Source organism: Rhynchophorus ferrugineus, unplaced genomic scaffold (assembly GCF_030347505.1).
Source record: "Rhynchophorus ferrugineus isolate W39M unplaced genomic scaffold, kcgeb_rfMv2 rfM10, whole genome shotgun sequence".
In the NCBI taxonomy this organism is placed as follows: Eukaryota; Metazoa; Arthropoda; class Insecta; order Coleoptera; family Curculionidae; genus Rhynchophorus; species Rhynchophorus ferrugineus.
Window position 1 is genome coordinate 1,385,321 of NW_027472589.1, and position 26,428 is coordinate 1,411,748.

At 32.4% G+C, this 26,428-nt stretch overlaps 1 protein-coding gene and 1 long non-coding RNA gene across 3 annotated transcripts; one reads left to right on the forward strand and one right to left on the reverse strand.

Moving 5' to 3' along the window:
• Positions 1-12,494: 12,494 nt before the first annotated feature.
• tadr (torn and diminished rhabdomeres) lies at positions 12,495-25,814 on the forward strand. 2 transcript variants are annotated; one of them, XM_076416934.1, is made up of 12 exons: positions 12,495-12,707; positions 12,765-12,921; positions 14,898-15,181; positions 18,515-18,652; positions 18,715-18,869; positions 18,923-19,164; positions 19,224-19,373; positions 20,234-20,428; positions 20,490-20,671; positions 20,933-21,086; positions 21,151-21,336; positions 25,167-25,814. In XM_076416934.1, the coding sequence occupies exons 2-12, from the start codon at positions 12,777-12,779 to the stop codon at positions 25,310-25,312; spliced, it is 1,977 nt and encodes a 658-aa protein (XP_076273049.1). In that variant the 5' UTR covers positions 12,495-12,707; positions 12,765-12,776; the 3' UTR covers positions 25,313-25,814. The 2 variants fall into 2 exon arrangements, with proteins under 2 accessions (XP_076273049.1, XP_076273048.1); XM_076416933.1 differs by having other exon boundaries at positions 12,497-12,707; positions 20,487-20,671.
• Positions 23,017-23,695, reverse strand: LOC143204351 (uncharacterized). Its single transcript, XR_013007582.1, has 3 exons — positions 23,347-23,695; positions 23,146-23,284; positions 23,017-23,078 (listed from the first exon to the last, which is right to left on the reverse strand). It is a non-coding gene; the product is annotated as an uncharacterized LOC143204351 (long non-coding RNA).
• Positions 25,815-26,428: the final 614 nt, after the last annotated feature.

Below are 26,428 nucleotides of genomic sequence, written 5' to 3' on the forward strand. Positions count from 1 at the left end.
CCAGCAGAGCGAATATGGCAGATCGTAAAAGATCCTGTTTCAACGTTTTTAAATATTTTCTTAGGCTTTTTGAAAATAATAAGTATCGAATTTCAAACGTTCCTTATTCAATCCATGGTTGAAAAGCATATATTTTGATTAATATCCTTCACCAGTGTTAAATGACTTTAGTTCAAACACCTTCATAACAGGTCAATTGAAAAGTCCACGGCCTACCATAATAAAATACATTTTTTGGCAAAGGTATTATGCGACCTTCCAACTTTTCGATACCATTTTTGTAGCACGAATTGTCCTTTGCCTCAAAATAGGCCTCAGTTTCGGCGATTACCTCTTCATTTGACGAAAATTTCTTGTCCATGAGCATTCTTAGTCGCTGCGGGCAAGATCTGGAGAATACGGTGGATGAGGAAACAATTCCAAGCACAATTCACGGATTTTTATCATCGTTTTCACAGACTTGTGACACGGTGCATTATCTGCTGAAGCAGCACTTTCTTTTTCTTCAAATGCGGCTGTTTTTCGGCGATTTCGTCTTTCAAACGGTCCAATAACGCTATGTAATAGTCGCTGTTGATGGTCCTTCTTTTTCAAGGTAGTCAATGAAAATTATTCGATGCGCATCCCAAATATAAACGTCATAACCTTGGCAGCGGACGGTTGCGTTTTCCCACGTTTTGGAGCGGGTTCATCGTATGCAGTCCACTCGGATGACTATCGATTGGATTTCGGAGTTAAATGATGAAGCCATGTTTTATCCATTGTCACATATCGATGCAAAAACTCGGATTTATTACACTTGATCATCTTCAAACACTGCTCCGAATCATCAACTCGTCATTGTTTTTGGTCAAAAGTGAGCTGGCGCGGCACCCACTTTGCACAGAGTTTTCTCATACCCAAATGTTCGTGAATGATATGATGTACACGTTCAGTTGGTATTTTTAGAGTGTCTGCTATTTCATTTAATTTCAATTTACGGTCATTCAAAATCATTTTGTGGATTTTTTAAATGTTTTCGTCGGTAACAACCTCTTTTGGGCGTCCACTGTGTTCACCGTCTTCGGTGCTCATTTCACCACATCTAAATTTAGCATACCAATCCTTCATAGTTGATTTTTTATCTTTACACACAATTTAATGATATAATAACATTTATATAAGTTTTATAACTTTAATATACTTAATGAGAATGGTGGATTTCTGTTTATGTCGCACATCTTAAAAGCTATTAATGTTCGACCAATTTAACTTTTATATTCATTCGCAATACATATACTTTGGTACTTTTATCTTTATCCAAAAGATAAAAAATTTGAGACTTCTTTCATATATGTAGATATGAAAATTTGGGATTTTCTGCAATTTTCATATATCCTTCTGCTACATCTGTTCAAATAATGTCACGTTAATCAAAATTACAGAAACTGTAGAGAATTTTACGTTGAATTGAATGGTGGTACAATCATTTCTAAAAAGTTCTTAGTTTTTAAATTATTCAATGAAAAATATATTCACAGAGAATTGTTGGATTACTGTTTATGTCACCTATCTTAAGAATATTAAATTCTGAAGCCCTTTTACATGGATATTCGTTTCTTTTGACATAAAATACATATATTTCGAGAGGTTTCGCTTTATTCGAGGGGTAAAAAATGTTGTCACATTTTCCTTATGGTTTTCTAGTCGTAAAAATTTGGATTTTATTATTTTCAAGTTTGTTACTGTCCCAATAATCGCAGTAATGTAAATTACAGGAACTATAAAGAATTATACGTTGAATTAAGCGTTTAGTTTTTAGCTACACAATGAAAATGTATTGACCATTTGTTATATTATGTATCAAAGCATTACAGTTAATTAATACTTATTATTTATCCTCTTCTTATTTTTAGTTAAGTAGCTTTTCAGAAGTTTTTTATTGTTATTAGTTTATCGAAAATGATTAATCGAAAAAATAATAAATGATCCTCCACCAAAACATCACAAATTTGTTTAAATCATATATTTATAGCAGTTCTCAATTTCTTTCACCTGTAGTTTAAGAAGAAAATACGCCAAAGAGTAAAGAGAAGGGTGTCGTATTAATATTACGTCAGTCCTGATCGTCCGAATTTTATAGAGCGTTTGATTTTTAGATATATAATGAAAAGTGTATTTATCATTTGTGTTATATTATTTATAGAAGCGTTATAATTAATTAATGACTATCGTTTATCCTATTTTTATTAATAGTTAAGTGGTTCTTTAATAGTTTCTTTCTATTTTTATCAGTTTATTGAAAAATTTTTGAAAAATTATTCAATAATTTATCCTCCACCAAAACATCACAACTTTTTATAAATCATATATTTATAGTAGTTTTCAATTTTTTCCACCTGTAGTTCAAGAAAAACACATGTCGTAGTGTAAAAGGAAGGATGTCGTATTGATGTTACGTCGATCCTTCGAAGCCCGCCGATTTTTCGCCTCTCATCGCGTACCGTACCCAAAAAAAAACAAAATAAAATGTCAGGCTCCACACCCAACCAACGAATATCAAATGGTGCCGGCAAACGAATCCAATAAAAGGACAAAACATATAAAAGGCTGTTTTTCATTCTGGACGTCGGGTCATGCACCAGGAACGACAGTCGAATAAAAATCATCCCGAAACGGCAGGAATGGCGCGACGGGTAGAGATGGCGGAGGACGCGGGGAACCGGCTGGATGGAAAAACAAAAACAGAGACTGGTTTGTATAATGGAACGCTGGCTTCATAAAGGTCCTTCGACGTGATATAATTTCTATATTCGGCCAACGTGAATATTCAACGCTGGAAAAGGACACGTCCCTGTCTCTGAAAGGAACTCGCCTTTTCGCCGTTTATGCGCTAATTAATTTAGTCGTAATTAACATTAAGCGAATTTTTGTGTTGAATTATATATTTTGTTATATTCTTCCACATCTAATTATCTTTCTCTGTCAGTATCCCCTGTAAAAAATGTTAAAACAATCTCGCTAATTCCTAGCAGCTTATCTCATTATTTCAACAACATTTACTGGGTTGAGCTTCATTTACATATACATTAAGCGAATGTTTATATTGAATTATATATTTTGTTATATTCTTCCACATCTAATTATCTTTCTCTGTCAGTATCCCCTGTAAAAAATGTTAAAACAATCTCGCTAATTCCCAGCAGCTTATCTCATTATTTCAACAACATTCACTGTGTTGAGCTTCATTTACATATACATTAAGCGAATGTTTATGTTGAATTATATATTTTGTTATATTCTTCCACATCTAATTATCTTTCTCTGTCAGTATCCCCTGTAAAAAATGTTAAAACAATCTCACAAATTCCTAGCAGCTTATCTCATTATTTCAACAACATTCACTGTGTTGGGCTTCATTTACATATACATTAAGCGAATGTTTATGTTGAATTATATATTTCGTTATATTCTTCCACATCTAATTATCTTTCTCTGTTAGTATCCCCTGTAAAAAATGTTAAAACAATCTCACAAATTCCTAGCAGCTTATCTCATTATTTCAACAACATTCACTGTGTTGGGCTTCATTTACATATACATTAAGCGAATGTTTATGTTGAATTATATATTTTGTTATATTCTTCCACATCTAATTATCTTTCTCTGTCAGTATCCCCTGTAAAAAATGTTAAAACAATCTCGCAAATTCCTAGCAGCTTATCTCATTATTTCAACAACATTCACTGTGTTGGGCTTCATTTACATATACATTAAGCGAATGTTTATGTTGAATTATATATTTTGTTATATTCTTCCACATCTAATTATCTTTCTCTGTCAGTATCCCCTGTAAAAAATGTTAAAACAATCTCACAAATTCCTAGCAGCTTATCTCATTATTTCAACAACATTCACTGTGTTGGGCTTCATTTACATATACATTAAGCGAATGTTTATGTTGAATTATATATTTTGTTATATTCTTCCACATCTAATTATCTTTCTCTGTCAGTATCCCCTGTAAAAAATGTTAAAACAATCTCGCAAATTCCTAGCAGCTTATCTCATTATTTCAACAACATTCACTGTGTTGGGCTTCATTTACATATACATTAAGCGAATGTTTATGTTGAATTATATATTTCGTTATATTCTTCCACATCTAATTATCTTTCTCTGTCAGTATCCCCTGTAAAAAATGTTAAAACAATCTCACAAATTCCTAGCAGCTTATCTCATTATTTCAACAACATTCACTGTGTTGGGCTTCATTTACATATACATTAAGCGAATGTTTATGTTGAATTATATATTTCGTTATATTCTTCCACATCTAATTATCTTTCTCTGTCAGTATCCCCTGTAAAAAATGTTAAAACAATCTCACAAATTCCTAGCAGCTTATCTCATTATTTCAACAACATTCACTGTGTTGGGCTTCATTTCCATATACATTAAGCGAATGTTTATGTTGAATTATATATTTCGTTATATTCTTCCACATCTAATTATCTTTCTCTGTCAGTATCCCCTGTAAAAAATGTTAAAACAATCTCGCAAATTCCTAGCAGCTTATCTCATTATTTCAACAACATTCACTGTGTTGGGCTTCATTTACATATACATTAAGCGAATGTTTATGTTGAATTATATATTTCGTTATATTCTTCCACATCTAATTATCTTTCTCTGTCAGTATCCCCTGTAAAAAATGTTAAAACAATCTCACAAATTCCTAGCAGCTTATCTCATTATTTTAACAACATTCACTGTGTTGGGCTTCATTTACATATACATTAAGCGAATGTTTATGTTGAATTATATATTTCGTTATATTCTTCCACATCTAATTATCTTTCTCTGTCAGTATCCCCTGTAAAAAATGTTAAAACAATCTCGCAAATTCCTAGCAGCTTATCTCATTATTTCAACAACATTCACTGTGTTGGGCTTCATTTACATATACATTAAGCGAATGTTTATGTTGAATTATATATTTCGTTATATTCTTCCACATCTAATTATCTTTCTCTGTCAGCATCCCCTGTAAAAAATGTTAAAACAATCTCGCAAATTCCTAGCAGCTTATCTCATTATTTCAACAACATTTACTGGGTTGAGCTTCATTTACATATACATTAAGCGAATGTTTATATTGAATTATATATTTTGTTATATTCTTCCACATCTAATTATCTTTCTCTGTCAGTATCCCCTGTAAAAAATGTTAAAACAATCTCACAAATTCCTAGCAGCTTATCTCATTATTTCAACAACATTCACTGTGTTGGGCTTCATTTACATATACATTAAGCGAATGTTTATGTTGAATTATATATTTTGTTATATTCTTCCACATCTAATTATCTTTCTCTGTCAGTATCCCCTGTAAAAAATGTTAAAACAATCTCACAAATTCCTAGCAGCTTATCTCATTATTTCAACAACATTCACTGTGTTGGGCTTCATTTACATATACATTAAGCGAATGTTTATGTTGAATTATATATTTCGTTATATTCTTCCACATCTAATTATCTTTCTCTGTTAGTATCCCCTGTAAAAAATGTTAAAACAATCTCACAAATTCCTAGCAGCTTATCTCATTATTTCAACAACATTCACTGTGTTGGGCTTCATTTACATATACATTAAGCGAATGTTTATGTTGAATTATATATTTTGTTATATTCTTCCACATCTAATTATCTTTCTCTGTCAGTATCCCCTGTAAAAAATGTTAAAACAATCTCGCAAATTCCTAGCAGCTTATCTCATTATTTCAACAACATTCACTGTGTTGGGCTTCATTTACATATACATTAAGCGAATGTTTATGTTGAATTATATATTTTGTTATATTCTTCCACATCTAATTATCTTTCTCTGTCAGTATCCCCTGTAAAAAATGTTAAAACAATCTCACAAATTCCTAGCAGCTTATCTCATTATTTCAACAACATTCACTGTGTTGGGCTTCATTTACATATACATTAAGCGAATGTTTATGTTGAATTATATATTTTGTTATATTCTTCCACATCTAATTATCTTTCTCTGTCAGTATCCCCTGTAAAAAATGTTAAAACAATCTCGCAAATTCCTAGCAGCTTATCTCATTATTTCAACAACATTCACTGTGTTGGGCTTCATTTACATATACATTAAGCGAATGTTTATGTTGAATTATATATTTCGTTATATTCTTCCACATCTAATTATCTTTCTCTGTCAGTATCCCCTGTAAAAAATGTTAAAACAATCTCACAAATTCCTAGCAGCTTATCTCATTATTTCAACAACATTCACTGTGTTGGGCTTCATTTACATATACATTAAGCGAATGTTTATGTTGAATTATATATTTCGTTATATTCTTCCACATCTAATTATCTTTCTCTGTCAGTATCCCCTGTAAAAAATGTTAAAACAATCTCACAAATTCCTAGCAGCTTATCTCATTATTTCAACAACATTCACTGTGTTGGGCTTCATTTCCATATACATTAAGCGAATGTTTATGTTGAATTATATATTTCGTTATATTCTTCCACATCTAATTATCTTTCTCTGTCAGTATCCCCTGTAAAAAATGTTAAAACAATCTCGCAAATTCCTAGCAGCTTATCTCATTATTTCAACAACATTCACTGTGTTGGGCTTCATTTACATATACATTAAGCGAATGTTTATGTTGAATTATATATTTCGTTATATTCTTCCACATCTAATTATCTTTCTCTGTCAGTATCCCCTGTAAAAAATGTTAAAACAATCTCACAAATTCCTAGCAGCTTATCTCATTATTTTAACAACATTCACTGTGTTGGGCTTCATTTACATATACATTAAGCGAATGTTTATGTTGAATTATATATTTCGTTATATTCTTCCACATCTAATTATCTTTCTCTGTCAGTATCCCCTGTAAAAAATGTTAAAACAATCTCGCAAATTCCTAGCAGCTTATCTCATTATTTCAACAACATTCACTGTGTTGGGCTTCATTTACATATACATTAAGCGAATGTTTATGTTGAATTATATATTTCGTTATATTCTTCCACATCTAATTATCTTTCTCTGTCAGCATCCCCTGTAAAAAATGTTAAAACAATCTCGCAAATTCCTAGCAGCTTATCTCATTATTTCAACAACATTCACTGTGTTGGGCTTCATTTACATATACATTAAGCGAATGTTTATGTTGAATTATATATTTCGTTATATTCTTCCACATCTAATTATCTTTCTCTGTCAGTATCCCCTGTAAAAAATGTTAAAACAATCTCGCAAATTCCTAGCAGCTTATCTCATTATTTCAACAACATTCACTGTGTTGGGCTTCATTTACATATACATTAAGCGAATGTTTATGTTGAATTATATATTTCGTTATATTCTTCCACATCTAATTATCTTTCTCTGTCAGCATCCCCTGTAAAAAATGTTAAAACAATCTCGCAAATTCCTAGCAGCTTATCTCATTATTTCAACAACATTCACTGTGTTGGGCTTCATTTACATATACATTAAGCGAATGTTTATGTTGAATTATATATTTCGTTATATTCTTCCACATCTAATTATCTTTCTCTGTCAGTATCCCCTGTAAAAAATGTTAAAACAATCTCGCAAATTCCTAGCAGCTTATCTCATTATTTCAACAACATTCACTGTGTTGGGCTTCATTTACATATACATTAAGCGAATGTTTATGTTGAATTATATATTTCGTTATATTCTTCCACATCTAATTATCTTTCTCTGTCAGTATCCCCTGTAAAAAATGTTAAAACAATCTCGCAAATTCCTAGCAGCTTATCTCATTATTTCAACAACATTCACTGTGTTGGGCTTCATTTACATATACATTAAGCGAATGTTTATGTTGAATTATATATTTCGTTATATTCTTCCACATCTAATTATCTTTCTCTGTCAGTATCCCCTGTAAAAAATGTTAAAACAATCTCGCAAATTCCTAGCAGCTTATCTCATTATTTCAACAACATTCACTGTGTTGGGCTTCATTTACATATACATTAAGCGAATGTTTATGTTGAATTATATATTTCGTTATATTCTTCCACATCTAATTATCTTTCTCTGTCAGTATCCCCTGTAAAAAATGTTAAAACAATCTCGCAAATTCCTAGCAGCTTATCTCATTATTTCAACAACATTCACTGTGTTGGGCTTCATTTACATATACATTAAGCGAATGTTTATGTTGAATTATATATTTCGTTATATTCTTCCACATCTAATTATCTTTCTCTGTCAGTATCCCCTGTAAAAAATGTTAAAACAATCTCGCAAATTCCTAGCAGCTTATCTCATTATTTCAACAACATTCACTGTGTTGGGCTTCATTTACATATACATTAAGCGAATGTTTATGTTGAATTATATATTTCGTTATATTCTTCCACATCTAATTATCTTTCTCTGTCAGCATCCCCTGTAAAAAATGTTAAAACAATCTCGCAAATTCCTAGCAGCTTATCTCATTATTTCAACAACATTCACTGTGTTGGGCTTCATTTACATATACATTAAGCGAATGTTTATGTTGAATTATATATTTCGTTATATTCTTCCACATCTAATTATCTTTCTCTGTCAGTATCCCCTGTAAAAAATGTTAAAACAATCTCGCAAATTCCTAGCAGCTTATCTCATTATTTCAACAACATTCACTGTGTTGGGCTTCATTTACATATACATTAAGCGAATGTTTATGTTGAATTATATATTTTGTTATATTCTTCCACATCTAATTATCTTTCTCTGTCAGTATCCCCTGTAAAAAATGTTAAAACAATCTCGCAAATTCCTAGCAGCTTATCTCATTATTTCAACAACATTCACTGTGTTGGGCTTCATTTACATATACATTAAGCGAATGTTTATGTTGAATTATATATTTTGTTATATTCTTCCACATCTAATTATCTTTCTCTGTCAGTATCCCCTGTAAAAAACGTTAAAACAATCTCGCAAATTCCTAGCAGCTTATCTCATTATTTCAACAACATTCACTGTGTTGGGCTTCATTTACATATACATTAAGCGAATGTTTATGTTGAATTATATATTTCGTTATATTCTTCCACATCTAAATATCTTTCTCTGTCAGTATCCCCTGTAAAAAATGTTAAAACAATCTCGCAAATTCCTAGCAGCTTATCTCATTATTTCAACAACATTCACTGTGTTGGGCTTCATTTACATATACATTAAGCGAATGTTTATGTTGAATTATATATTTCGTTATATTCTTCCACATCTAATTATCTTTCTCTGTCAGTATCCCCTGTAAAAAATGTTAAAACAATCTCGCAAATTCCTAGCAGCTTATCTCATTATTTCAACAACATTCACTGTGTTGGGCTTCATTTACATATACATTAAGCGAATGTTTATGTTGAATTATATATTTCGTTATATTCTTCCACATCTAATTATCTTTCTCTGTCAGTATCTCCTGTAAAAAAATGTTAAAACAATCTCGCTAATTCCTAGCAGCTTATCTCATTATTTCAACAACATTCACTGTGTTGAGCTTCATTTACATATACATTAAGCGAATGTTTATGTTGAATTATATATTTTGTTATATTCTTCCACATCTAATTATCTTTCTCTGTCAGTATCCCCTGTAAAAAATGTTAAAACAATCTCGCTAATTCCCAGCAGCTTATCTCATTATTTCAACAACATTCACTGTGTTGAGCTTCATTTACATATACATTAAGCGAATGTTTATGTTGAATTATATATTTCGTTATATTCCTCCATATCTAATTATCTTTCTCTGTCAATATCTGTAAAAAAGGTTAAAATAACCTGGCAAATTCGCAGCAGCTTATCCCATTATTTCAACAACAACCACTGTGCTGGGCTTCACTTACATAATTACAGTACAAGCTCATATACCTTCATAAAGTCTTGATGAATGTCCAGGGTGACTCCATGTATATTCTAGTGATTTTCGAAATAATAGAAAACATTTATGCATTATTATACAATTTTCTTCCCACCAATGCTTAAAATTGTTGTAATAATATTATATTTTAAGCATCAATGAATTATCAATATCAACACAAGTTGAACAACCTAACCTAACTATTAAAAACAATATTTCTGACTTTTTAACCGATCGGACAAGAAGGAGGTTCTATATTCGGCTGTATATTTTTTTAAATATATGTTCGCCGATTTCTCCGTCAATTGTGGGCAGATTTTCAAAATTATTTTTTTTTATTCAAAAGAGTGGACTTCCGAGGTGGTCCCATTGAAACCAAGTCGGGACTAGATGGGAGAAGGGGGGAAATCGAAGGAAACGCTCAAATTTCAAAGGCGCGCATAAAGTGTTTACATGTTTTTTATCTAAAATGGTCAGATATTTAGGTATAATGTTATTGCTGAGCTGATGTGACAGAAAATCGGAAGTCGTTCATTGCAAAAGCCATTCAGTTTGCTTTTAAAGCACTAACTATAGCGTATAAGAGCTCGTAGAAATGTTGGAGACAACTGCTTCTATGGAGTAATGGTTAAAGCGTTTAGATCCCAAACAGAGGTCATGGGTTTGATTCCCGGCGGGGACAGTAAGGTTTTGTTGTTGTTCAGTTAGAACATTTCACAAATCAGCTAGGCTAGGTAGCGGACCCAGGGGCCCGAAGCGCTCTTTATTTTCAATAATTGTGGTATTTTAAATAAAATAAATGCATAATTTATTGAGTAAATATCAAACACTAAAAAAATAGAATATTTTAAGAAAAAAATTAACCAAAAAACTTCAAAAAATAAATAAGGAGATAAATAAAAAATAATCAAACTCAATCAATTTTAACACAAAAAAAATTAAGATAAAATATATAAAATATGTTGTAATAACATGAATAAAAATAAACAAAAACCTTATTTAACCTATCTACTACGAGTATTTTATATTCTACTACATACACACAATTTAGCTCAATACCTACCTAAACTTATTTATCGATTTACAATATTTTTTTAACTACTACCTACTGCTCACTGTGAAGTCAGTGCCGAGCACAAAAAACACAAAAATAATATTATAATTTTCTGACATACAAAAAATTAAATTACCAAACAAACAAATCTAAATTAATATAACTATTTGGGATCGGCACCGACTACAAGGTAATCAGATGGTAGCAGTTAAAATAATAATTTAACTATATAAATAGGTTTAGGTGGGTATTAAGCTAAACTGTGTGTATATAGTAGAATATAAAATACGTGTAGTAGATAGGTTAAATAAGGTTTTTGTTTATTTTTATTTAGTTATTATAACGATTACTATGTACATATTTTATTTTAAGACGCTCTATTTTTTGTGTTAAAAATCTAAGTTTGATCATTTTTCAATTTTTAGTGAGTTCCTTATTTATTTTTTTGAAGTCGGTGCAATTTTTTTGTTAAAAATATTTTTCTCTACATAAAATAACAGTTTTAGATCTATATGTGTATAGATATACTAATCATGGTATATTTAAAATTCTATTTTCGAGATTAATTACTTCTGTTATTTGTTTTGAAGAAATCTGGCTGCCAGCACCAAACACATTAAGAAACTTATAATTAGTATAATAATTGTAATATGATACAAATACTTAATGGTCATTACTCCATTCCTTTTTCCAATCAAGTCAAATATATAAAATATAAAAACAATTTTAAATCATTCAAAATGAAACTTTATAACGAAAGTAATAAATTACAGCAATTATCTCTTTCCTTTACTTTCCTAAAGAATGTTCCAAGAGGAATACGTACATCTCCGTTTTCAGTAGCCAGTTTTTTTTTACTACCGACTATTTCGACTGTTTTCAGCTGATGCTGCTCTGTCATGTTCCAATTGTTGGTTTTAGTTTCAACGAATTAAATCTTTTCTATTCTCACTTCTAAACCTGGAAAGTTACAGCCAAGTAACCCTAAACCGGCTATTCAACAAATTGAGTCGCATACCAAAGCACCCATAAATATTTGATAACCAAAAATAATGTCCGTCCTTGGTGACAATAGTTATTGACAACAGTAACAGTGATACTTTGTATGAGAAAAATTATTGTTTTTACTATCTTCCTCGCAATTATTCCCTATTTTCTCACCATATAAACCTTCCCTAGTCTTCCAGAAATATTTTAAAACCAAAATTAGCCAAATCGGTCTAGCCGTTCCCTAATTTTAGTGAGACTAACGAATAAAAATTAATTTTCATATATACAAATTAAAGTTAAAGGTTTTTTTAATAAAAATATTTAAGAAATTAAAAAAAAATTAATAGATATATTTTGTTTTTAACATTTTCCAATCTACTTCTACAATATTTTACTATTTACCTAATTCGCAACCCTATATTTATTGTTGTAACTGGTTAATACCAAACAGAACCCACAACAATAACCTTTGTGAGAATGGGGGCGATGTTTAGGGCGCATGCCCGCTATCGATTTCACGGCCAACCGAGAAATGCAGTGAAAAATCTCCACCGTGCACGTCGTAGGACTTTGCGAACATCATACGTCATATTATGTAGTTTCTAGGGTTTCAAATCCGTTAGTTTTCTAAAACCCCCTCATCCGTAGTCCGTAGTGTTCGAATTTAAATGATCCACCGCTGAGAAGTAACCCGAAACAAGCAACGAAGACGGATCCCCGTAGAGGACTCTAAATTGTTTTTTGTTTGAGGTAAGAGAGGGTTATATGGGGGTTATGCGGGGTCGTACAGGTAACGGTTTGTTTTAGATCCGTTGAGTTATGAATAGTCTACAAAATTTCGCCCCTGGCTTGAGCCATTGGTCCTTTGGAGTTACTGTTTTGATCGGTTTGGTCTCGTCCGAGTTCACTGGTGCCGAAACCTTATTAGCTATTTTCATAGCTGGATGTTCCGCGACTCTATCAGGTATTTTACCTTCGTGGATGTACAGATTTAATTTGTTAGTGTTCGTAGTTTTTATTTTGTTAGTTTTGACATTTTGAACCATTTGCTTTTGTTTCTAAAATCTTCGGGAACAATTTCTTCTGCAAAAGGTGAGTTGTCACCAGGCGCCAAATCTGGACTGTGTTTATGATGACCATGATATGTTGACACCTGACATTTGAAGGTCAGATCGACTAGGTTAGATTAAGGAAGGTTAGAATGTGGCGTCATCTATATGTCTATTAGCAACTTTATTAAATATTTTACCTTTGTCGGTTTATTTATTAGTGTTTGCTTTCGTTGATTGTTGTAATTTTGTTACCTTTGACGCTCTGTATTGGTTATATTAACTATACTTCAAGATTTTTTTTTATTTTGCCCTTGCTCTGCAAAATAGGCTTCAACTTCTATAATCATTTCTTTATTTAGGCCAGTCATCAGGGGGTGCCAAATCCGGATTGTATATTGTTTTATCAATTTCTGGACATATTTCCTTGTCTTGCAACAAAAGCTGCTTCACTAAAACCGCTGTAATTTTTAATCTAAACATCAGATCGTCATGAAATTTTGACACCTGTCATATCAGGAGTACTAGGTTAGGTTTACAGACGATTAGGATGTGGCGTCATCTATATATCATACCAAAGACTTAATAGAATCTCAATAAAATGTCAGCTGAATGATTTGTGACCATATCAGATATTTGACCTTTGCATTTAATGCTTAAGTGTTTTTCTATATTCAAAACCAACAAGTCTTGATATATATCTCCATCAGATTATATTGAATCTATTCTTATTTGCCCATAGACTAGTTCCACGGTTCTTAGATTAAATTTTATCATTTTTCTGGTGATATTTAAAGTATATGTAGGAAATTCTACAAAAAATTGAACTATTTTTCAGCCAGTTTCTGTGGAATACGTCAGATCAAGTAATATTCAATATAGGTAATGATTGGTGTAACAAACAATAAATAACTGGTTTAAGAACGTCTGTATGTAGGTTTCCATGGACTTGTAAAATGAGATAAACTTTTATTATGTTAAATGTTATTCATAATAACTTTATCAGATTTTCACTTATGAAAAGAAGATTTTCATCACCAACCATCATCTTGCAATATAAGTTTGACCCTCAGCAACAATTGTCACGTTCGTTCAATGAGTTCCTTTACGGTTTCACTGAATTTCAAGTAAATTGTTTGAGTAAAGCTTTCAATATCATGTTAATTCGGTCAAAAAAATTGAGTTTCACGCAAAGTTTTGGGCTAATTGCTCACAATTCGTTAATCAAGAGTGTCTGACACATATATTGGGCCTTCTTATACTTCACAGTTAACATTTTCATGGTCCAGCATAGAAGCAGAACTTAGAAGTTGGTTGTCAAATATATGAGCTGATGTCAAAAACATTCTTAATTGTCAGAAATGATAAAAATAACTTTTTCCGAAAATTTTAAATGGAACAAAAGTTAATTATTATGTTATTATTGTAGATATATGGAGTTGTTAAAAGAAGTTTTGTTTGATTAGCTCCAGGACACCGGCTTAGATTTTACTTATAAAATAAATCGAATTCGGAATAATGTTCTTAGAACATTTTCTTAATGGTCTATTCTTCAATAATATACAACTCAAATTGATTCTAAACCAGAATAACTCCTTAAACCATGAATTATATCCAGGCAACAAAATCTAAACAACACACTCTATGAAATCGTACAAAATAACGTTACAAAATTATAATCAAATAAATATACAAAGCATTCCAAATACTTCGTTTATTAACCTATTCGTAAATAAATTGAAATTGGCAATATCGAAAGCCACGTATTGATATCGGTACTGTAAATTCCTAACAATATCCCCCCCTCATGTAAAATCGTCGAGTTTTAATCGATTCATTGACTATGAATGTTCGCAGAAATAATTGTATTATTTGAATTTTAATGTTCAAGCAATATGTAGTTGTACCATATCAACAAATGACGATCAATATAAACGAAGACGATGTAGCAATCTAGTGAGTTTCCTGATAATATGGTTGGATATCCTGATGAACCTTGTGGCAGCGTCCACTTGTGCCAGACTAGCTAGTGCTACGGTGGACTATATAAGTAAAGGACACTTCAGGGAATTCCTGTTCGGTTTAGAACAACATTCGCTGGGCGAACCATGGCCTGATGTATTGGGTGTCACCATTATCCTGGTCGTTACAGTTCTGTTCATGGTAGGACTTGAGGTAAGTTTATAGACTTTTTTCTTCCTGGTTTAAAAATTAGTTTACGTTACAGGTACTGCCAGATATTTATTTCATTGACGTCTCTTTTCAAATATGATGAATCTCAAATTATGTTTATTTCCTTCATTTGTTAAGTTATAATTAGTCTCATGAAACAAATATTAATCTGCTATTGATTCATTTAACCATTATTGAGCAGTAGTTCCTGTTTACGTCTTCTATCAACCGAAAACTGGTAGATAATAACTCTCAGATAGTAGCTTGTGTTTTTAAATGAAACAATATCAGGTGAATAGAATAGTTGTTCCTTGGTATTTGATTAATTTCTGGCCAAAAATCCGTTCACGATGACAGTGTTAATAGATGGTGAAGACATTTTTCCGCTAGTTAGTTTTTCCTTTACCACAGTCTGTGATTCAATCACCATTTACTTGACTTTAACGATGTTAACTTCACTTGAAAACGAGAATTTAAGAACCATCATCATCAAATAGGCTGCTATTGGTGCCGCAAGACTTTCTTCGTTACATCTCGCTGATGGATAACTTCATTTAAAATGCCATCTCCGAGAAAAATAAGAAGAATTTGTCTTGAGCCTTGCATATATAATATTTCTAGTTTATGGAAATCAGACTGTAGCTTGAGTAACTTTTCCATAGACAAGTCACTTCCTTCTTGAGAGTTACAGCTCCCAAATACCTAAACTCCTGCACTTCTCTAACTGAATACGATTAAGATCTACAATGACAGTCGTTGTGTCATTAATTCACAAGATAATATGGCTCTGTACTGCGAGCTATACCATGAATAATATTGGAAGCCTAAATATAGCGCTATCATCTGCAAATATCACATATGCTAAGTAGTTTATAACATTATAATTCAGATGAAGACTATGGTTGCAGAACCAAGAAGGCAAGGCAGATCTTTCAACGCATCTAGACTACCTTTTAATGTATGTGCATGTATTTTTGACAAAAACGATTCGAGGGTAAATCTTCTGTAATATTTTTAGAAACTTGATTCACAAAATTCCATATGGAACTTAAAATCAAAGGCAAATCTTGATATTTTTATCTATTGTAAAACTTCAGATGAGATAAAATGTAGAACTGTAAATAAATTAAGTTCTGCAACTAAGTGACGAATGGCATTTTGACAGCCTCTAGCTGGACTTAATCAAATGTTACCTTTTAACATTATGCTCTACATTTGCACCGATTCCCAAAAATTGTTCCTCTTCATTTTACTGGTTCATACCTTGATGCTTTAAAGGTATTTACGTCTTCCATGATATTTCCACCATTCTAAAATAAAACGAAACGTTATTGACCCTTCAATAGATAATAGACAACATTTTATATACTCATAGTGCATTCTACTTAAAAACTAGAAACTTTAACATTGTTTAAGATTGAAGGGCCATCGAGAGCGGTAGGAGGGGTAAGGGGTGGACGAAGGAAACTTAAATCCTTTTCAGTAAAGTAGGTCAAGCAGGTTTTATTCGAGTTGATGTCGGACATCGTTGGGATTTTACGTCAAGGTTCTCAAAATGGGAATTTATTGGGTAATACGGTATATTCAAGACACGATTCGTCTAATATAATTTCGATTGGTTGACTTTATCTCAGCTTTATATCTGTGAGTGCTATCTAATGTCAAAAACTTTCGTATTTTCAATCTAATTTAAATATATTTAACTACATGCTACAAAATAATAATAATAACAACACAATGTGCTTTTAAAACAGTTGCAATTCTTTGCGGAATATATTCGTAGAGTGTCTACGGAACATAGTATCATTCTCGTATCAAAACATCCACCAAATGCTTCAATATTGTGGAAGATGATCAATTACGTTGAGAACTAGCGATTCTGCCGACCGTAAAAGATGTTTAATGATATTCTAATGCTCTTCGACCCAAGATTGAACCTTTTTGATTGTATATATGAAAGCATTATCATCTTAGAATGTGGTAGTGTTTAGCAGAAATATTCTAGTCATAGTAGGAACTTTATCATTGATGATGTCGAAATATTCACTCACAGTAATCCGGCCAGTGATGTGAATGAGAGTTGAATACCATGATATTGCCGCCGAAGTGATAGCGGAACCTCCCGGATAGCGGAGACGATATCAAGTAAAATTATAAATTAAAATATATAAATTCTTAAAAATGTTTCGAATATTTTCTTTTATTAAATATAATGAGAATGAATTAGTATTAACGACTTCTCATAAAAATGGAACTAGTACTCATTGGCAATTCAACCATGTTAAATTGTCATACTACAAAAAATATTGTTACGTTTCTTCTTGTATAGTAACCAATATTTCATCGTTACTTGGTTTAAACACTTACAAATTAAGATATCAATGACCTGTGGTTTCGTTTCGTTTGACATTCCAGCATTCTATTTTTTCTCATCTTTGTCATTGATTCTCTATAAAAAATACATCACTTTTAACACTTCGAAACAAACAATCAAAAGTTTTTTATCGATAGAAGAAATTCACCGTAAAAAATGACATTTAGCAACCATTGTCTTCGAATTAAACATAAACGATATCATTTCCAGCAAACTGTGTTTTGATGGCTCGCAATTTAAGATCTTTGGAACCAAAGAACTATAGTAAATTCAGAGTTAGTTTGTACATACGTCATCTAAATTTCTGACGTCGCAATGTTGCCGCATCAACTTTGAGTTTTAGTTCAGTTTGGCTTTGACATACAACAAAATTCTGGTCTAAATAAAATAAAAAACAAAAATTTTATCAAACATATATAGTTTATATTAACATTATAGTACATTTAATACATATATTATCGAAGGACTTTAACAATTAAGAACACAAAAGAGTGTATGAAGGGGTGTCCTACATCCCTTCACACACTCATATACCTTCTCTGAAATAATTTTGTTAAATTATGTTTATATTGATAAAATAGTTTGTGTACTCAATTAATCTCGAATAGAGCCAATATCAAGATGGTCACGGATAGATTCGGCACTCACGTCGTATGTAAACGGATTTTCTTGGTGGAGTTTAACATATCGTGCTTCATTTTATAAGCGACATATACATTAAATATATTGATGAGGTATGTACAAAAAAACTTTGAACAGGCTTGAATATAATGACCATCTTCTGATGATTGTGGTTATAAATATCAAACTTACAATTGGAAACATCAGATATAGCCCAGCAGTACCTAGTATCACCAATTATCAAAATATAAATAGCAACTCAAGTATTACTAAGAAACTGAAACTGAAAAATTAACATCAACATCTTTCAAGCTCTGTCATAGAATTCTGTGCGATTTCAGAGATCTTCTACAATGTCCTTCTTGTTGTTCCTGGTCCTGGTCTGTAACTTTGCGTTCTTTGCCATCATCGGCAGCTTCCACACCATCAACAAGTTCCAAAGTTGGCTGAATTCATTCAAGATACATTCTTCTAGAACGGTGAGCTGATAACACGATCATTTTACAACGTCCGCCCTACAGTATTATCTATTTCTTTCCAGGTACTAAAGGCCTCGGCCATCTGTTACTACGCGTTCATTCACAAGATGTCGCTGTCATCGAAAAACAACTGTCTGAAGATATTCACCATTTTTATCAATCCCATACTATTCTACTCGGTGATTGCTATAATATTTTCTCTGATGACTCGATATAGGTGAGTGCTCGATGGTGTTACTTATTTTCCGGTGGATTATTTGTTATTTTTAGGGAGTTGATTGGTACTGCCATACCCTTGATTCAGGTATTCGAGAATAGAGACGTAGACTGGGCCAGGCCTCTGATTGCTGTGTTTACCATCTGCGTGGTGTGCCTTCTACTACCGGAAATACTACCCAGCGTGTTTGTGGCTTTTGTACGCCTCGCCAGCAAGGAATGGAGGGTATTCGTCAGTTCTATTCAATACCAAAGCCCCGTGACTGGTGCCCCAGTGTTGGCAATATTTGCAACTGGTCGGTATTACTAATAATATGATATTATGCTGAAATATCATGTACTGAATGTTTCTCAGGTAGCCTCGCAGCAATATTGGCCTTCGCCTGTCCATTATCCCACCTCATCAAATTGCTCAACGCCTCCTGTTTGTTGAAATGTGTTCTAACATCTTGTCAGATCTTGTACACCAGATACAAACCAGATATAACCTATAATGAGGTCCAAGGTATGATTACAATAGCATTACGTTTATGTATTTTATATGGTAGGTTGTTTGTGGTGTTCATTTCTCATTTCATTTCACTCCATTTTTTTCATTCATTCTCCTTCATTTTACTCCGAAGTCCAAACGGCAGTCATCCGAGTGGACTACACACGATGAACACGCTCGAAAGCGTGGGAAAACGCAACAGTCGGCTGGCAAGGTTACGGCGTCTGTATTTTGGGATGCGCATGGAATAATTTTCGTTGACTACCTTTAAAAAGGAAGGACCATCAACAGCGACCATTACATAGCGTTATTGGACCGTTTGAAGGACGAAATCGCCGAAAAAAGGCCGTATTTGCCTTCGAATTGCTTCCTCATTCACCGTATTCTCCAGATCTGGCCCCAGAGACTTTTTCCTGTTCTCAGGTATCAAAAGAATTCTTGCTGGGAAGAAATTTTCGTCGCATGAAGAGGTGATCGACGAAACTGAGGCCTTTTTGGAAGTAAAGGACAAATCGTACTACAAAAATGGTATAGAAAAGTTGGAGGGTCGCTATAATCAGTGTATCTTCCCTGGATAGGAATTATGTTGTAGTTCTCATTATGTTCTCTTGGTCCATTTTTCCTATTGTCTCTTCGTCTCTTTCTACATCTTTCGATTCTTTAATTCTTCTATTATCCATCACTCTTCATTAACAACCTTCTATTCCTGAATCTTTGCTTTACTACCTTTCATTTTTCCATGATTTTTCATATTTTTATTCTATTTACCCTAATCAATTTTAATATATTTCTTTTGTTCTATGTTTTCTATCTATATCTCGCTTGCTCTAAATATATATAGTTTTTTTTCTTATAAATATAAATCCATTTTCCAGTGTCCACTAGCAATATCCAATACAGTAAATTATCTCAATCAACGTCACGATCATTAACGAAATCAAACCGGACGAACATCAAGGACCGACTCAAGAGCCTCTTCAGCAAGAAACCCCAATACATTCATAAGCTGAGCTCGCCTAAAACAGCCGTTTGCAATGTTCGAAAAATAAATCACACTCGGGCTGATCAAGGTACGTACAAAGTTCCCTTTAAATGTGATCATAGAACAATGATTCGTTATATCGGTAGAAGAGCACGAGTGTCTTTTATTTGACGACTACGCAACGAAGTCAACGAACGTGGATATCGCCGACGACAGCAATTCGGAGAACGAAGAGAACGAGATGGAGATATTGTCCTGTAGCGAGGAAGAGAACTCAGATAGTTCGACTGATATTGATGTGATAGTTGAAGAGTACAAAGAAGGTCTCAGAGTGAGTTTTATCTTCTTGTAGCAAGACTGAAAGATTAGCTTGTCATTCTACATCTCTCTATTATTTACACTTATATAATCTGTTGATATTTTCTGCTGATTTTCAATGACTAAACCAAAACAGAAATTAATCTACAATAGTGAAATTTCGCATAAACCAAAGCTTCAACATGATTATACAATTTTAAATGTTATAGTTGAAGAACTATTACGTTCTGGGGATTAATTATGCCCCTAATACCAACGAAACTCATTTTACTAGGTGTCTACAGTTGGTAAATTTAACGAGAGGAAACCCTCAACAAGAACAACGTCCATTATCGTCATCATGTGTATTATATTGATAATTTCGGCGTCTATAAGCATCTCCCTGTATATTTTTCGTATTATCCGCTTCTGTTGGCCTGATATATTAGGTAAGTACCATTATACCGGACAATGAAACATGATGAACTATTTTGTATAACTATTTTTGTTTAGCAATAATTGGAAGTGCTTTGGTCATCATGGGTTTGCCGGAGAACTCTGCAGAAAAATCAAAACCGTGTCTTTTGCCGTCCTGGTTGATACCCCTCTTTCATTCAGCTTCGATCTCTGTTAATACCGTCCTGTCGGCTACTATTTTGGGTGCGGTGTGGCAAGGCGTGGTATTTTGGACATTGGCAGGTGAGAAAAATCAATTTTATAAACCAGATTATTAAAAATAAAAATAAAAAGTAATAGAAAAGGTTATTAGAGTTGAAATTTTATTCAATTGTTCAAAATGGTGTATTAAAGACAACGTTTTGCTTCTCTCTAGCGTGTTATGTAGCAAACTTCATATACTTTACTTAAACCTTATTGTCTTTTAGACATTTTTAAGTCATAATATTGTAAATTCCTTTGGATGAAATAATGACGTTGTGGTGAATGCGTCAGGATAACGTAAAATAAATAGCTGGTGATATATTAATGAAATATCAAGACGAATATAACATTATAGAAATATTTCTGGACTATATGGTGTAGGTACAATTAATTAATTTGTTATATAATTAGAATCGTGAACATAGCTAGATAAACGAGTACTATAAAAACTGCAAAAATAAAAAAAAACAAAATATATATAAAATATAATAATACTAGACGTAAAACAGAAGGACTAGGTAGACGTCAATATGAAAAAATGCAAAATAGGGTCAAAGACAAAATTTAAATGCACTTGATGAAGAACATTTTTGGTTACCAATATAGTTTGTGAACATTTAACACATAAGAAAATGCCAGGAAAGCACAATACACAATACACAAAGCGTACGTATTATAATGACATGTTTTAAGAATATTTAGTCTGACACGACATGAAGAAATAAAATAACAAACTAGTGGATTCATAATAGACAAAATTTAAACAATTACCATATTAACACTAACCTAAACATTAACCTTAAATACTAAATTGTAAACTGTAACCAAACACTTAAACACTTATATAAAATATGGTATTGATATAACACAAATGACAGTCGGAATAAGCTGAATCTAATGAATAAAGCGAGATGGTATAGAATATATAAATTACTGCTATGCTCTTATTATGGTAAAATCAAAGAGTTAAAGACACAGCTTAAAGATATATTAACAACATAATAAAGCAGTCATGAGAATATTGTCTATAAACTCAGTCTTAATTTGTTGGTCTACCAATTACATTATTGTGTTTTGTATTAATGTGTTTCTTAAACATATATGAAGAATTAATTATTCTGATTCCATGCATACACCCAAAAAAATCTCATCTATCTCGGTTAAAAAACCATAATATTAATTATAAGTATCTTAACTAACATACATTTGCTTAAGTAAATGAAGCCCTTAAAATAATTAAGTTTTTAATTGGCACTTTACAAACAACTTTTTAAAGGACAACAAAATTTGATTCTTCGATATATATATATATATATATATATATATATATATATATATATATATATATATATATATATATATATATATATATATTGAATGGCTTTGCACTAAAACTGCAGTGTAATTCAGTGTAAAAATGTAGTGTAATCACATTTACCCTTCATCTAATTTTGCCATTGCCCAATTTGAACACATCTTCAAACTGTGTGTAATATTTTTAGATTTCTTCTGTTACATTCCTGTAAAAGACAATATACATACATTATAAATAATTCTATACATACCAGATAAAAATAATGCTAAGTCACTCACACATCCTTAAAATAAAAAACTTGGGCCGTTTCTTCCAAGGATAACGACGTTTCGTTTTTCTTATTCATAATAATCGACACTTTTGAGACTGAAGACACATTATAATAAACCAATAGTGGTAAAAATTAAGTTACAAAAATGCTAAACGTTATCTATGTCAGGCACACAAAAATAGCACCATAAACAAACTGAAACAAACAATTGCGTTATAGAAATGAACTAATCAAATGCCTTTGTAGGGCAATTGAAACGAACCAATCAAAACAGTCTGCTTGCATTGTTGGGACCACGCAAAACAATTCCTCGGTTTCGCCTATTTAGGTTAAACATCTATATAACAGTCTATGTTACAAATATACCCGGTGCTATTTAATATGTTACATTGTAATACCATCTGTCAAAATTCATTTATATTACAAACTCAAAGTTCTAAACCGTTGGTATTTCATAACTTACATACGTCACAATTTCTTTCTTCGAAACGGATACCTGTTAATACAGAACAGTGCAGCATAAATGAGAAAATAAGAGCTATTTGTGTAACATTACACATCGTACACTATATGCGCCCAATAAACCAATCCCCGTTCTGATGAAAATAAACGCCACCAGTTTATTTCCCGCTGCACAAATCCCCATATCAGTCCGTGTCGGCGACAGAGAAGGACCTATTTTTCCCCATTAGAGTTAAATTGTGGTGCGAACAAAAAAAGCCAACCGACGAAAGAAACAACAAAAAACCGCGGCGACATAAAGCCGAGTTAACCGAGAAAGAAAAATACGTGTGTGTGCGTTAGCTCACGGTAGGGCCATGTTCGCCAGCTGACGCTGTTCGTTCCTCCACATCAGGCGATAAATAACAGCGGAAAAGTGGAAAAAGCCTTTCAACGCCGGGTAAACAGAATGAAGGAAAACGTCGGAATTAACCTTTATATGGTCCGAGACTTACTCTATTTATTAGGTATGTTGGGGAAGGAATCCATTGTTTTTAACTTTTATATAAAGGACATCGTAAGTTCTTTTTTTTCCATTATTACGAAAATGTTGATACTTAGGTCAACATAAAATATTTTTAAGAAAATTGAACCGAATTCAAAAAATAAATAAGCAACTCACTAAGATGAAAAAATAATCAAACTTAGGTTTTTAACACAAAGAAAAAACGTTTTAAAACAAAATATGTACATAATAATCGCTGTATTTAACCTAAGTACTACATGTATTTTATATTCTACTATATACACACAGTTTAGCTTAATACCTACGTAAACCTATTTATATATTTGTACTATTATTTTAGCCATTAGCAAATGAGTACTTTGAAGTCGGTGCCGAACCCAAACAGTTATATTAATTTAGATTTGTTTTATTGGTAATTTCATTTTTTATAAATAGGTTTAGGTCGGTGTTAAGCTAAATGGTGTGTATATAGTTGAATATAAAATACGTGTAGTAGATACGTTAAATGTGTTTTTGTTTTCCTGGGGTTAATGTCAGTTTTAACAACTTTGGTTAACTCTTTCGGCGTGACTAATTCATTCATCGAATTTTCAGCTTCTATGTCCGGAAAATTATGTTCAATATTAGTTTCGTTTCGTTTGAAAATTTTTTCTAAATATTCAGCAAATGCTTCTGCTTTTTGGTGATTGTCACGTGCCCAATTCCCACATAGCGCTTGAGATATTTTGTGGTTTTTTAAAGTGAATAATCAGTTTCATTATCATTTGTTAAAGTAGAGAAAGAACATGAAAAATATATGTCACAAAGGCAACAGAAAAAGTAGAAAAATATTGTTCATCACAAAACTATTCTCTTGGTGCTTTACCTGTTTTCAGATATTTGCAAGATCTGTAACTCTCTATTGTTTTCTTTGTTTTTCATGTTAATTTTTATCTTTTCGCTCCCATACTGTTATTTTCTTTAGTTCCTTTCTAATTTTCCATAACGTGATGCCCTGCTTTCCTTTAACCTTCTCTCTGTTCTTCTTTATCTTCTTTTTATTCTTCTTTATCACCTTCCTTCATTTCTCTTCATTAATAATTTACTGCGTGTCTACAATTACCACTGTCTACAATTTACTTGTACTTATGCTCCTTTATTTCATTGCTTACTAGATATAGTTTTATATCATAAATCTATTCCTCTATTTCTATTGTTCTTACTTTTGTAATCAATGATCCAAAGACAATACGAAGAATAGCTTTAAGTACTACTCATCTCTTCTTTTGTGTTATAAAAATAAAGTTAATAAAAATTATTATTATATGCTTTTGCAGGACTGTTGCTATACTGGCGATGCGACTGCTGCAGTTGCGAGATCCTCGAACCCCTGGTGGCCAGAACCACCGCCAAAATCGAACCCCAGACCGTCTTCTATGAGTACAAGGACACCCTACCCGAAAACATCATCATAGCCAGATGACATACGGATTATCTCGACGACGAACACCTCCTCACCGAATCCGACGAAGAAAACTGAAATCCGAACACCCACCCCGTACAAACCCACCCTCGAAAACACCACCGACGTTTCGACACCCGTGCCAACATCATCAGGCATCGGTTTCGAGACGTCCATCGCACCGAATCAAACGAATCACCGAAGGTTTTTGAGACAAACTAACATTATATTATATATATATATATATATATATATATATTTAATCAGATTGGATATTTTTGGTATGGTTCTCTTTGATGCTTATACAGTCACCGATGTCCGTTTACCTGCTAAGATTGTCCTTAAGAAATTTACGATGTGATCACCGTGTTTTTGAAACGATTCTTATATCGATAGCGTTGATATGTCTAAGATGTTTTTAATGTTTCTTAGATTTTAAGACATCATTTATATATATAATACGTCTTGTTGAACTCTTCTGAACCGGGTCTTTTAAGAATATAAATAGGAGCTTTATTTTTTACCACTGTCTTTTATTTCTTTTGATTTCCAATCGTCCTTGGCCTTTGCATAATCAATATATCGTCGAAATACCCAAAGAAAGTTAAAAAAATAATTATTATTCTTATTAGTTTCACAATCTGCCCAATGGGCAATGAATATTTATTATGATTATAATATACCAGGTGTACCGGAAAGTCATTACCGGTTCTTTTTTTCGGAAAAAGACTACATAATTTACAAGAAAATGGAAAAATGTAATTACTCAAAGTATTGGCCATTTGATTCTATACAACTTAGCCATCTTTCAGGAAATTTATGGATACCATCCCAAAAATAATATTTGTCCTTTGAGCAAAACCTTTCATCGAGTCATTCTTTAACTTCTTCGAAAATAAAACTGACAAAGTGCTGTTCTGAAAGTACGAAAAGTTGATAGTCGGACGGGGCAAGGTCTGGAGAGTACGGCGGGTGCGATAATGTGTCCCATCCAAGTGCTTTCTACGCTTACTTGACCGGTTTTGCCTTATACTGTAAAATCAATTTACCGCGTCTTCGGACACATTCTGGGCGTTTTTTGCATCAATGCATGGTTCAAATTGATCACTTCTTGTCGGTAGCAGTTATTATTAACTA